This window comes from Molossus molossus, unplaced genomic scaffold, assembly GCF_014108415.1.
Source record: "Molossus molossus isolate mMolMol1 unplaced genomic scaffold, mMolMol1.p scaffold_m16_p_23, whole genome shotgun sequence".
Lineage (NCBI taxonomy): Eukaryota > Metazoa > Chordata > Mammalia > Chiroptera > Molossidae > Molossus > Molossus molossus.
Genome location: NW_023425359.1, coordinates 15,778,141 through 15,792,149, shown reverse-complemented (window position 1 = coordinate 15,792,149; position 14,009 = coordinate 15,778,141). Strand labels below are relative to the sequence as shown.

Here is a 14,009-nt window from a genome sequence, read left to right as displayed (position 1 = left end):
TTTAGACTTCTAGGTGTCTCCCGCCCTCTCTAAACCACTTAGTATAAAGAATGGGAATTAGCACATTAGCAATGAGATTTTCTCCACCATCAGGGCAACAAAGGCAACTCTTTATACAGATCTTTCAAAGACCAACAAAATTACCATTAATATTAAAGATCAATATACCATCATCCTTAGAAAGGCAATGCGTGTTCTTCCAAACTTCCTAAAAAATGATGACTAGAACACACTATTATGATGGGAATGCAGGGTCCTGGACCCTCCTTTGGAAACAGGTGGTCTTATTTCAGTTTGCATAACAAAAGAACAGCCACCCCCACTTAAATAGCCCCTAAGGAAATATTTGGAGCTAAGTGTTAAGAGTTAGCCAGTGTGGCTCAGTTAGTTGAGCATCATCCCATGCACCGAGAGGTCACCAGTTCGATTCCTGGTCAGGGCACATGCCTGGGTTGTGGGCTCCATCCCCAGTAGAGGGCGTGCAGGAGGCGGCCAATCTGTGTTTCTCTCTCATGGATGTTTCTCTCTCTCCTTTCCTCTCTCTCTGAAAAAGAACTAAAAACATATTTAAAATTAAATAAATACATAAAAAAGGATAAACATTTTCCCCCCCCAGGATGGCAAAATGACAGAGGGACTTCACCTCTGGGCACCATTCAGGAAGCCTGTGGGTGTTTTGTTCCCTGATGTTCTTGAGCTGCTCTGAGTTTTAAGCACTGGGTTTCTGAGGGCAGAGGCTTTGGCAAGGACGTCAGTATATAAAAACCAAACAAACTCTTAGTTAATAGAACTTTATGGAAACCACAGCTAGCATGAGCTGCATGTAAGAGGGAAACTAAATTTATTTTTTTAAAACCTTACTTCTTTATGTTTGTTTTGGTTTTACAAAAATACCTTGAAAATAAAAGCAAAGGTAGCAAGTACTTTAAGGGGAAGGCACCATTTTATCCATTCCTTTAAAATTCCCATAAGAAGGATTGTAATAAATACTTGCCAATTAAATTATTTTAAAAGTTTCATGAAGAGACATACCCTGAATCAGAATAATCATTTATATATCATTATTATATAATGATATATAATTACCCCAAAATAAAACCAGTAATTGTGTTAAGAGAAACAAACTCATTTCTAATGAATTCTATGAAATGTAAGTTCTATGCCTCATGGAAATTTGGGGCTAGAATTAATTCTTGATTCACACCTATGCCTCCTTCTGCCTTGCCAATCCTAGGAGATACATAATCAACAATTTGGCATTCCAATTAATTAAACTCATTGCACTCTTTAAACTCCAAAAGTATCTACAGAGAGTAAAAACAAAATATGTACATATTATATATACATATACACATATATATATAAAGTTGTTTCAACCAACAGATTTAGGGATAATTGCTAAAAGTTAGAGAATATCTTGTCATGACCAATAAATTTGTCGATGATTGCTAGAATACATGTCTACCTTGTCAAACTGTCATTACTTGTCATAATTGTTTCTTTCCTTAAATGAATCATGTCTAACAGCTGATGAGCAGTAATTGATTTAATCCTCTGAGTAACAGGATCATCCGTATCATTATATATTGTTTTCGCCCAATATATTTGCTGTGCTTTTTATTGAGTAACATGGAAACGAGTGTGGAGTTGGCAGCCCAGTAATAAATAGCCCTAATGTTATCTGAGTTTCTCTCTTGCATTGACAAAAATGGTGATAAATTGGATGGTAATTGAGAGAGAGAAGGAAGATGATTACTTCTAATGCCAAGATGAATTTATTTACCCCAGCCCTCATTACACACCCATTCTTTCCCAACAGCGTGCGGGTTTAGCCCTGAAACAAAAGCAGCAGCCCAGGGTACCGGCCCCTCTGGCACACACAGCCTTGTACCCCTGTGGCCACGCAATGTAAGCTGACCACGTGACAGGTGTCCATAGGAGGGGCGGGGGGAGTGGGTTGAGGCACTTTACCTTCTTGCACACAGATGGGTTTATCACTTGGGATCCAGCCTAGGGTGCCATTGACATGCTTCATACACAGTCTCTTTGTAGAGCCCTTCAGCTTGAATCCGTCTTGGCAATGAAATCGGGTGACAGAGCTTTCAAAGAAAACGCCTCCAGTGGGCGTCCGGAAGCCATTCTCGGGGACGCCCGGGTCAGCACACACCTGAAGGTCATCGAACCCTACATTGAGAGAGGAGAAAAGGTGTCTCTGCATATATCCCCATGCCAAGGGTCTTCCTAGGTAAACAGCAGATACTGTATTCTCTTCGACACCACGGACCACCCCGCTACCCCAGCAGAAAGCCAAGGGTGTAGGCCTTCTGGTGTACACTTCCCTCTGCTCTCTGTTCTCCGCTGACAGTGCTCTTTGGAGCTCCCAGGGCCACGGCCAAGTTAGCTTTCCAAGGAGGTCAGAGGAGCGGGGAGACTGGAAACGCGAGCAACCAAGGAACAAGAGGGTCGCTGCCCCAGCAGGTGGACAGAATGCTGAGGGCTGAGGGAGGAGATAGAACTGGCATGGCCTCGAAGGGTAGGCAAGATTTCTACCGACAGACTGACTTCGTGGAGGGAGGCATGGATGGCATTCTAACAGGAATGGCCCGCGCGATGGCCGCAGGCTGGAGACTGGTCCGTGTTGGGCAGCAGTGTGTGGGCCTGAGACTTCGGGTGTGCAGAGAGGCATGCTGGGAATGCCAGCCCTCCCCTGCCCCTGGTTCTCACCCTCTTCTGCCAGGCCTCAGTCAAGGTCCCCTGGTCTGGGAGGCCTCCCTTACCCCCCCTGCCCCCCAGCCCCTCTGCGTCCCACCCCTGTGATGTGAACCCGCCCTGCACCGAGTTCGCTGGAGGAGAAGAGTTGCTTCTCCAAGGCCAGGTCCTGAGACCTTCTCATCTCTGCGCCCCCGGAATCTCTCACAATACCCTGCATAGGAAGCACCCCATAAATGTTTGCCGAGTGAGTGAACAGAGTTGGAAAGGAAGCTGGAGACACTCTGGGGTGATGCCAGGGAGCCAGAGGAGGCGGGTCTGGAGCTGGGGCGGCCGGTGGGCACTGGGAGGTCAGCAGGTGGGGTGGGTCAGAGGCGAAGGCCTGCAAGGCGTGAGAATGCAGGTCCTTAAACAAACACGGCTGCCGTGGGCCGGGGGAGCCAGGGATAAGGAAGGTCCTCTGCGTGCACGTGATCTGAATGCGCTGTCACAGGGAAGAAAGGGAAGGGTCCCTGAGATCCGACACAGTCAATGGACGTACCCGCACTGAATAGGGGCCAAGAACAGGCACATACGACTCCCTCCAGAGGGGCCGGTGTGCCCATCCACCCCTCTCCAGGCAGCTGCTCATGCCAGATGGGGCTGGACACCGTCCAGACGTGACAGAGAAGCAGGAACAGCCTGGACCATGCGATGAAACCCCAGGGCAGACCTCAGGCTCTCGGAGGACTTACCCTGGTGTTCAGGTAGTGCCCAGATGTCAGGCTCATCAGCTATCGAGTCCTCTCTAACACACTGAGCTTGCAGATGTCCCCAGCTGGTAGGGGATACGTCACCCCAACCTCAGGTGCTCACGCAGGACTCACTTGCTGCCCGCCCCAAGTGGCCTCATGACCCTGGACATTCCGCCAGTGACGCCATGCTGAAAGTCACAGTGGCGTGATGTCCAGAAGTCACGGTCCAAGGACACTCCGTGCAGAGGGCCTGAGGCATGGGGGTGAGCGGAAGGCCAAGGAGGGAGGCAGGCGGGGTGGACAGCATCCACACCCCACTCGACTACACCTGTAAGTAGGCGCAGGCCTGACATTTGATCAAACGGAGGATGCTTTTTTATTATCATAGCCGACATACCATCTTATCTGGGTCTCAGGTGCACAACAGCAGTTCACCATTGATAACCTCACAACGGGATCATCCGGTAAGACCAGGAACCATCTGCCCCTGCCCAGGTCGTTTCCACGTTGACTGTATTCCCTGTGCTGTGCCCTACGGCTGAGGCTCACTTGCTTGATGACCGGAGTGTGTGCCTCTTACTCCCCCTCCCCTTGTCACCCCGACCCTCCCCTCTGGCAACCATCAGTCTGTTCTCTGCATCTATGAGCCTGTTTCTGTTTTGTTTTTTAGATTCCGCAGGTAAGTGAAATAGAAAATGCTTTCATGGCGCATGGGCCAGCCGCCTGAGCCCCCTCCCGCGGGGCAGACTGAGCACCTGCCCGCCAGGCTGTGTCCCAGCCCCGCAGAGGGTGGTTAACACCAGTCGGGGTGGGGGTGGGGCGGGGAATAAAGTATTGGTGAGCAATTAAGTGATGGCTTCATGTTTTTATTCTGAAGGAGAACACTGCAGCTTGTCAAGGGCTTGCTAAGTGGCCAATGGCAGTGATTTCCTTCAGTCGGAGGTCGCAGGGAGGGTCCTTTCCGTTATGGGTTTGAGGCGACAAAGTAGCAACGAAGGAACCCCAGTCCCAGCCCAGCCCAGCCCGCCCGGCGGCAGAAGGGACCCCGGTCCCGGCCCAGCCCAGCCCGCCCGGCGGCAGACCGCAGAGCCCAAGTGGTGTGGCCACTTCTGGGGCGGTTTCTCACACACGCTGTAAGTCAGAGCCCATGTCTGCTCTCCTGGCATTGGACAGGGCAGACGTGTGTCACTGGTGGCCTCAGAAGGGTATCTGAGTGCTGCCACGGAATCCTCGGGGGGGTGCCCACCCCAGCCAGCCAGAGGGAGAAGGGCACCGCGGAGGAAGGCCCGAAGGTGCTGAGCATGTTTCTGGAGGGGTGGTTCTGCCAGGCTGGGGGCTGAGCCTGCTGCAGCTGGGGCTTAGGGGGAAGAGGAAGGGGACAGCAGGTGGGGTAAGTTTCCCCACCTGGTTGTGGCCTGGGAGGGAACGCAGACCCCGGAGGGAGTTGCCTTCCACTGAGGCAGGAAGGGGGCTGATGAGAGAACTTCCCCTAAGGAGGGAAGGACGGTCCCCAGGATGTGCTCACCCTCCAAGACTTAGCTTAGATAGCACCTCCCCCTGGGAGGCTCCCCTCCCTTCAGTCTGACTAGAAAGCCTCTCTTCCCATCGAGGAACCCGGCTCGCCTCTCTTTGGGTGCTCCTCACCTGTCTCTGCTGGTCTACTCAGCTGCCTCTCCCACTGGGGGGAGCTCCTGAAGGGGGAGACCAGGTCTTATGCTTCAGCTCCTCAGCACCTGGCATGGTGTGTTGTGAGCGTGGGCATCCCACAAGTGCTGCTAATGAAAGAGGAATGAATGCAGGGAGGGAGGGAGGATAGAGGATGGGTGGATCAGTACGTGACGAATAAATGGATGGATAAAGGATAAATGGATAAATGGATGGATGGATAGAGGGTAAGAGGGTAGCTGGATAATGGATGGATGGATGGATGACGAATGGATAAAGGACAGATGGATCAGTTGGTCATGGATAAATGGATGGATGGATAAAGGATAAATGAATAAATGGATGAATGGATAGATGATAAAAGGGTTGCTGGATGATGGATGGATGGATAAAGGATAGATGAATAAATGGATGGATGGATGAATAGATGGATGGATGGATGGATGGATGGATGCATGGATAAAGGGTAAATGAATAGATGGATGGATGGATGGATGGATAAAGGATAGATGAATAAATGGATGGATGGATAAAGGGTAAATGAATAAATGGATGGATGAATGGATGGATAGAGGGCAAGAGGGTAGCTGGATGATGGATAGATGGGTGGAGAATAGGTGGGTGGATGGATGAAGCCACACGCCATCTGCTCTGCTGGTCTTACCAGGCAAACATCCCTACCTCATCCCACTATCATTTCGATAGGCTCTGAGGCTTATATAGTCCACAGACAAGGGAGGTGTGATATCCCCCTTCCCCAGCACAGACACACTCTCTTCCAACACCCTCTCACCTTCTTCTCTTCTCCTAACCTGAGCGAACTGTGTTCTTTACATTTTTACAATCTTCTTCCAATCCACATCCCCAGACAAATCAGCCCTCCCTCTCCCTCTCCAACGTCGGGCCAGAGGTAGGTGTATGCTAGGGATTTGGCTGAGACATCTGTGTTCCCCACACACACTTTTTGACCAGCCAGTCTGCTCACAAATGAGCCATACTGGCTGCTGAGTCCTTGGCACAGACGCTTCCGCTTGTCACACCTCCTCACCCTGGGCTACAGAACTGCTCTCTCTCGGAGAAGGACAGATATAACTCAAGGGAGAGGTGACGATCCAGCCCTGAATCCATCCGAAAAACGACTCCTGCTCTAATAAATAAATGATGAGAGCATCAAGCAAACAGCAGAATTTCCTCGTGGATCCAATTCCGTACTCTTTATGCATTCCTTCCCCTTTAAAAGAACATCCCCGCCCGGTTTCTCTGTGCTGCCACGTAACCATAGTTACCCTCTGACTCTGTCCCTGCCCCGGACTGTGCTGACGATCCGGATGCTGCTGGTCATGGGCTGCAGCCGTTGATGCAGAAGAGGGGTGTGAGAACGAGCGGTGAAAAGAAAGCAATCAGAAGGCAGGGCGGCATAAGCAGGAAATATTCTTCATTTTGGACAACTAATCCCATTGAACAGATAGTAATTTTCGAGGGCTTGCCAGAGTTTCAGACTCCACTTTTCAAATCGCCCCCTAGAGCATCAGTTCCCAGCCACTTTCTCTGTAGCTCTGCTCTCTTAGTGTCTTTCTCTAACAGCCCCATCAGATAGCGTATCCACCAAGGAGGTGGGCTGGCTTCGGTGTTAGGGAAGAGGAGTGGAAAATAACCTGCATACTGGCCAGTATCCTGTTGTCTTAAAATCCCAGCCGATCTCCCACCCATTCTTCAAATTCTCCGTATGCTTTTGAACTAAGTGGTCGCAGCTTGGAGGAGAGAAGGGAGTTCACAGTGATTTCCAGCATGCTGGTTTTGGGGGAAGAATGGAACATTCTATTTTAATAAGCCCTTGGAGGTGGCCTCCCCTAGCATTCCTCCTGAATTCAGTTCAGAGAGCAGCACTTATATACAAGAGATAGTCGTTGGGATGGTTCATTTTATGTGTCAGCTTGACCGGCTATGGAATGCCCAGGTGTTTGATCAAACAGTGAGGGTGTTTCTGGGTGAGATTAACATTTCAGTTGGTTGACTGAGTGAAGCAGATTGCCCTCCTTAATGTGGGTGGGCCTCATCTAATCTGTTGATGGCCTGAATAGAATAAAAGCTGAGTAAGGGAGCCCTGGCCGGTTTGGCTCAGCAGTTAGAGAGTTGGCATGCGGTCTGGAGAGACCCGGGTTCGGTTCCCGCTAAGGGCAGGTATCTCGGTTGCAATTTGTCCCCGGCCCTGCTTGGGTTGAGTGGGTGGCAACCACTCGATGTGTCCCTTTCACGTCGATGTTTCTCTCTCTCTCTCTCCCTCCCATGCTATCTGAACAAAATATCAAAAAAATGTCCTCGGGTGAGGATAAAAAAAAAAAAAAAAAAAGCTGAGTAAGGGAGAATTCACTCTCTCTGCCTGACTGTCTTCATGCTGAGACATCTCTTTTCCTGCTTTTGGATTTGGGCTCAGACTGGAACTTACACCATTGGCTCTCCTGGGTCTCCGGCTTGCCAACAGCAGATCTTGGACGTCTCAGTGTCCATAATTGCATTAGCCAATTTATTATGAATATGCACGTGTGTGCGAGAGAGAGAGAGAGAGAGAGAGAGAGAGAGAGAGAATCTCCTATTGGTTCTGTTTTCTCTGGAGAACCCAGACTAATACAGTCTTCCTAAAGGTACTCAGGCACTTTAACAATACGAATGATATGAATGCCGATTGTCCCATACTCCATAAGATGCTATTTCTCTCTGGATTCCTGAGCTCCGGTCAGCCGCCTTTTGGCTGGGTCAGTGCCTGGGCACAGGGGTCTGAACAGCCCTGGGTGGAGTCCAGCCTCTAGTCCCCTCTAGCTCCCTTGGCCTGTGTCACCCTCTTGGGTCCTGGCCCCTCCATCACTGACTGATCTTCCTGCCCAGCATTCGTGACCCCAGGGAAAGTCTGGTTCTCCATGGAAGACCAGCTCTCCTCTTGCCTTTCTCCAGATCTCGCGGTGGGAGTAACAGGGAGTAAGAGAGGCCATCTCCACACAAAGAATCATCAAACCCTCATTGTCACGAGGGGTCTTGCTGGTGACTTTTGAGTCTGCTGCGACTCAAAAGTTTCCTGGCAGTTGTCACTCTGACAGCCAGCGGGGACGAAAACGGGGCCTCTGACTGCAGCCCAGTGACCTTGCCTCTTACAATGCTGCCTCCACGTAGCCTTTCCCTGCAGAGTTCAGCTTCTGAACGACACACGTCTCCACGATGCTATAAACTCTTCGAGAGAAGGAACGTTTCTACACGGAGTCCCTGTATCTGTTAGAACGCGCGCTGTGATGGGGAAAGGTTGAATGATCACGTGGGAAACATGGTTCCGCCACAGCCGACACCTGCCAGCGCCCAGTCTCCGTGGAATGGGGCTGGGGAACCTGACCTGTCACCTGGAACATCCAAGAATCCAGGCATCGGCCATCAGACACCGGTTGACAATGGTGTGCTTCTAGAGAGCATGTCTGGTGATGAAAGACTGCTGCAGAGATCACAGCCTGGCCCTGGGAATCGGCTTCATGAACTAGAAGCACAGCTAGAGACGAGTGTGGATTGCCCTCGGGAGGTGAAAAGTAGAGAGAAGGATGTGGTGAGCTTGAGACAGCAGAAAGCCCCTCTTGACCACGTAGGGCTAAATCCATTCAAGCTGAACAAGCTACACTCCCAGCTGCCCCTGGGCTGAAACCTGCCTTTGTTCTCATCACCAGCAATGCAGACACTCTTTCTTTTAAACCACTAAACTAGTTAAACACCTCTGTGCTTTAATTACCCTTTATACCAGGAAGGGGACCCTTCCGTTGCATTACTAATGATAAGAGAAAAATCTTCCAAAGCCTTTCCTGTTTTAAATTCTCTGGAGGTGGAGTCACCTGGACTTGTTGAGCTACGAGCACACTCTAGAATCACGTCGGTGCCAGGATCTGTTGAGAAGGGGCCCCTCTGGCCATCTCCAGTGCACATCTCGTCTTGAGCTTCCCTGGATCCTCAAAACTCCCTTCCTATTAGAGCAACCTTAACTTATTTTTTTAATGAACACATGTACTGATATCCTGTCTTATTCCAGCGCCTATCTGAGCTGGTGTTGTATCTATAACAAGGCCTCAGCGACGGAAAGAAGGGGAAGAGAGAGGCAATATTTTTAAAAATGAATCAAATTAGGCGAAACCGATGCAGCAAATAAGCTGAGCTCATTCTCTAACACCAATATTTTATGATACAATGAACCAAGCACTTCTCAAATAATAGACAATCAAATCATTCTCGAACACCAATATTTTATAACACAGTGCTCCTGGCTGTTGGTGTCCTGATGCCAGAAGTTTCCAGCCAACCATACATTCGGCCAGTGCTGTGCCCACCAGCCCATCAGCGGTTCTTGACGTCACTTCAAGGTGTCTGCACTTGGACTATTCTTTCTGAGCTTCTGGAGAAATACTACATATACTGGAGGTCTGTCCTGAGCAAAGGTCAAGCTCAAACATAAGAATCCCCCCAGCCCCAAAGATAGAGAGTTTATGAGCTGCCAGATATCTTCCAGAAAATTCTAGAAGAACTGAGCAAACCATGCCTTGACTTTTGTAGAGATGGAGGAGAAAGTAAGCCCACCCCAAACCAACCTGCCTCTGGAAGAGAAGCCAGAGTGGGCCGCAGAAGAGGAGGAATAAGAGGAGGTCCCCGAATCAGAGTGTGGTAGAAACAGCGATTTAATACCGTTAAAATAACCAGGAAAGTCAATGGGAGCCCTGGCTCGTGTGGGTCAGTGGTTGGAGTGTTGACCCATGCACGGAAGGGTTGTGGGTTTGATTCTTGGTCAAGGGCATGTACCTGGGTTGCAGGTTTGATCCCCAGCCCTGGTTGGGGCATGTGCAGGAGGCAAATGATTGATGTGTCTCTCTCTATCTCTTCCTCTCTCCCTCCCTTCTACTCTCTCTAAAGTCAATGGGAAAATATTCTTGGGCAAGGATTAACAATGGAAAAATGTGATTTTCTTTTAGAAATAGCATTGAAAAACAATAATTCCATAACAAAATGATTATTGTTTCTTGACCTTCTCTGTTCCAGCCTAAATCATCTCCGTTTGGCAAAACTTCAGCTCTGTGTTTTTAAAAAGAAAAGGAAAATGGGGAAGAAGGGCATTTAAAAAAAATGGAGATGGGAAAACATTAATAAAAATTTAATAATCTATTTATACATTCACTCTGTCCACAGACAATGCTGAACACTGGGGGAAAGGAGCCGAGAGGCACCCACTCAACAGAGGGTGTGAACCGGGGTCTCCTGACTCGAGCTTACATCTGGGACTTGCAGTTGTTTTTTATCTGCAACTTGTGACCTTGTAGTAGTAGGTCATGAAATCAACTTTAAGGATCACAGCCAGCACTTTTTGGAAATGAAATAGAAAGGGAAAGTCCGAGGGCATCCTACACGGTAAGGGTTGTTCTGTGTGGCTTTATTAGTTCTATTTGTGCACACACGCTGGTCTGCAATGATATTTCTGTGAGCGTCCACAGTCAAAAGGGGTTGAGCAACACTGCTTTAACAGACTCCACGCTGTCCCTCCGTTTGAAAACACCAATCTACTTCAAACGATGTCGGTGGTGCTTACGGGCCCTGGTGCTGGAGTGAGACCGTGTGCTTTGGATCCTGACTCTGCCATTTTCCCGCTGTGTGACCTTGGCTACGTGGCTTAACCTCTCTGTGGCTTCGGTTTCTTTATCTATGAAATGAGTATTATGCGCCTACTTCTAGGGCTACTGTGCAATTATCGTGAGATGGAAATACATGTAAAGCATGGTGTGGTAGGTACACACTATCTGTATGCAAGTGGTTATGTTATCAATTCTCAACCAGTTCCCTAAAGAACAAAAACTATAACTTCATAAAGAAGCCATCTCCTAATTTCCTGGAGCCACCTTAATTCCCCAATATATTCAAGCTTACTGTTTACCTACTTTTCCCTAGGATTAAGTGTCATTGGATTTAAGAATAACAACACAGGGCTTCTCTTGGCCAACAGTTAAGCCATAAGCCAGTCAATGGTAACACAAACCCCCGGAGAATTGAACTCTGATTTCCTTAACTGAAGACCCAAGCCCGGAGGGGAAGTCCGAGGGCCAGCAAGCAACTTCCAGTGCCCGTCGGCCCTGCTCTTTGTCGCAGACAGTAGTCTCCTTCTAGTGGACCGTCTCCACTGCCCGCCCTCGGGGTGAGCAGTCAGGCTCCGCAGAACCCCCAATTCAGGCACAACATTCGTAGATTTCTGGGCACCGATGAGTCAAACCAAAACCAACCAAACAGAAAACACCAAGAATGCGAGGATTCGTGGAGAAAGACTCAGAGCCCAAAGAACCAGATGAAGACAAATCTGCAGGAGGAGAGAACACAGAAAATTCGACGAAGGGAATCAACGGTTTCTAAACTAATTTTGTTTGTGAACTTGGCACCATGTCTTTCCATAATTCAGTGCATCATCGGTGACATAGTTAAGAGGTATCGGGGGGTGGGGGAGGGGGGAGAAAGGAAGCTGATTACTGTTACCGTTTATTAGGCTAACCAGATTTTTCACTACAGTGTCCCTCGGGAAAGAGAGCAAAGACCAGGCTCGTTACTATAGTAATATTTCTGCCATACCAATAGCACAATACACTATTTATTACAGCAAATTCATACTAACGAGATACCACTTGCACCTAGTTTTGTGAAGCGACAACAGTGGGTTGGGGAATACGGAATTGATCTATGCGGGCTGAAGGCTCAGGATTCTGGATCCCATTACCCAGAGTACACATTGAGCACTGAGCCGTGATAACATTATACTTATTAGTTATAAACATAATAGCAACTCTGAATATTTGGATGGTAATCAAGTTAGGTAACTGTTCCCTAGAAATAGTGAGAATGTTTTCATGTTTCAAGAAGGATCCAGAGAGGAAGAGAGAGTCTGCTGTGTCTGAGCAAGGAAATATAGCAAAAGTAAGTCTTACTAGCATCATTTAGACTTGATTACAATGGATAAAGACCACAGATGGGGGTGCCATAGCAGCCCCCGTTTGATGCCAGGACTGATGTTGCCTCCCTCTTGATTTAATTCGCTTTGATTACCCAATTATTCCGAAATCCTTTCGCTCGGTTTCAGCTCCAATAAAACTGATAACAATGCTAACTCATAATGCGATTTTTCACTCCAGTCTCATGATACTGCTTCATAAAAGCATACCCCGCATCATAACAAAATCACTCCAGACTGTGATATTATAACATGGAAAAACAGCATAAACCTTTATCTGCTCAAAATAAAGAAAGTGCAGACAGCCATTCGCCAGAAAAGTAGGAGGGTTTCTTCCATCAGCGGGAAAACGGGGGCTGGAAATTTCCCAGTTGATGTGAACTTGAGGGTTATCGGTTGACAGACATGTGCAGAAGGCAAGGATGAATAAAAAAAACCGATTCGTAAGTTTTAAATGTGACTCTTGTCCAAAGCAAGTCCTTACTGAGTATAATGAGGTTGCCTGTCTAGCTAAGCTCTGTGACCTTGGACAGATAACTTGACCTTCCGAGGTTTTCACAACTTGTCACTCAACAAGGCAACTGGGTGATTTCCCAGATCCCTGTCACTTTTAAATCCCAGAATTTCTAGACTATTTTTAGATAAAAGCTGGTAACAACCTTCCAAAGCACACTTAAACTGGAACAGCCCAGAAGACAACTCGTGGGTGGTTTAAACAAACAAAACAAATTCCTAGAACACAGTCTCAAAATGCCTGTGGCTATTGGGTTTTGTTAAAAAACAAAACAAAAAAAACAAAAAACAAAGAAACAAAAACCAAAAACTCAAATTTCCTTCCTTTTCCATGAGGAACCGCTTTGGAGCAACACTAAAGCCAGTTTCCACATGTAAGAACTTGACAGTTTACGAAGCGTTTTACACACCCGATCTCAGTTCAACCCCAGAACAACCCAATGCGATCAACAGAACAGTCCCGGGTGTTCCCTTCCACAGTCACTTCCTGGGCATCCAATGGTTCGTAGTACTCACTTCAAAACGATCTTCTCCGAAACACTGCGTGTTCCCTCCCCACAGTGGTTCGGTCACAGGGTCCAGACCCTGGGTGTCACATTCTCAAGTGCCACCCGGACGTTTCCAGGGTTTGGGGACAGAAAGGAAAGGCAAGGTACTATGGGACACAGAAAACGGAGAAGGAACCAATGGCTGACTTAGAGTCGGGCAAGAAGGCTGTCTTCGGTCACCACCGAGGTTACCTGCGGTCCTAGTAACAGGCAGACCTCAGCACACACTTAGTCAAGGAACAAAGGGCTCTGTTTGGCTTGGTTTACTTTCTTTTTTTTTTTGCTTCTGCATTTCTTTTAAGAATGATTAGCTTGCCCGGTCAGTGTGCCTCACTGGTTGAGCATCGACCCCTGCACCAAGAGGTCGCTGGTTTGATTCCCGGTCAGGGCACATGCCCAGGTTGTGGGCCAAACCCCCAGTGGGGGGCATGCAGGAGGCGGCCAATTGATGTTCTCTCTCATCGATGTTTCTAGCTCTCTCTCCCTCTCTAAAATCAATAAAGAAAAAATATTATATAAAAAAAAAAAAAGATAATTAGCTCGAGGAAAATCTTGCTTCCATCACCTGTATAAAGCATGCTCAGATGCTCCAGTAAGCACAGCTTCTGCTCTGTCCCCCTCGGGAGCACCTATACATCAGCCACCTGAACCAAAAGAATTTCTATTATCTACTCATGTGATGAAATGCTCTGAAACCATTAACATTACATTTTGGAGATTTCCCAACCATTAAATGTTAATGATCATGGGACAATTCCCCACCTATATAGTTAACTAAAAAAAAAAAAAAAATGTATGATAGCATGATCCTTTTTCTCCTGAATACACAAAACGGATGCA

At 48.0% G+C, this 14,009-nt stretch overlaps 1 protein-coding gene across 2 annotated transcripts in view; it reads right to left on the bottom strand.

The window, feature by feature from the left end:
• Positions 1 to 14,009, bottom strand: part of SUSD4 (sushi domain containing 4) — a 96,117-nt gene that overhangs the window by 43,977 nt on the left and 38,131 nt on the right. For both annotated transcript variants that reach the window (XM_036277728.1, XM_036277729.1), the window contains exon 3: positions 1,972 to 2,184. In XM_036277728.1, coding sequence (XP_036133621.1) covers positions 1,972 to 2,184 — 213 coding nt within the window. The remainder of the gene's footprint in view (positions 1 to 1,971; positions 2,185 to 14,009) is intronic.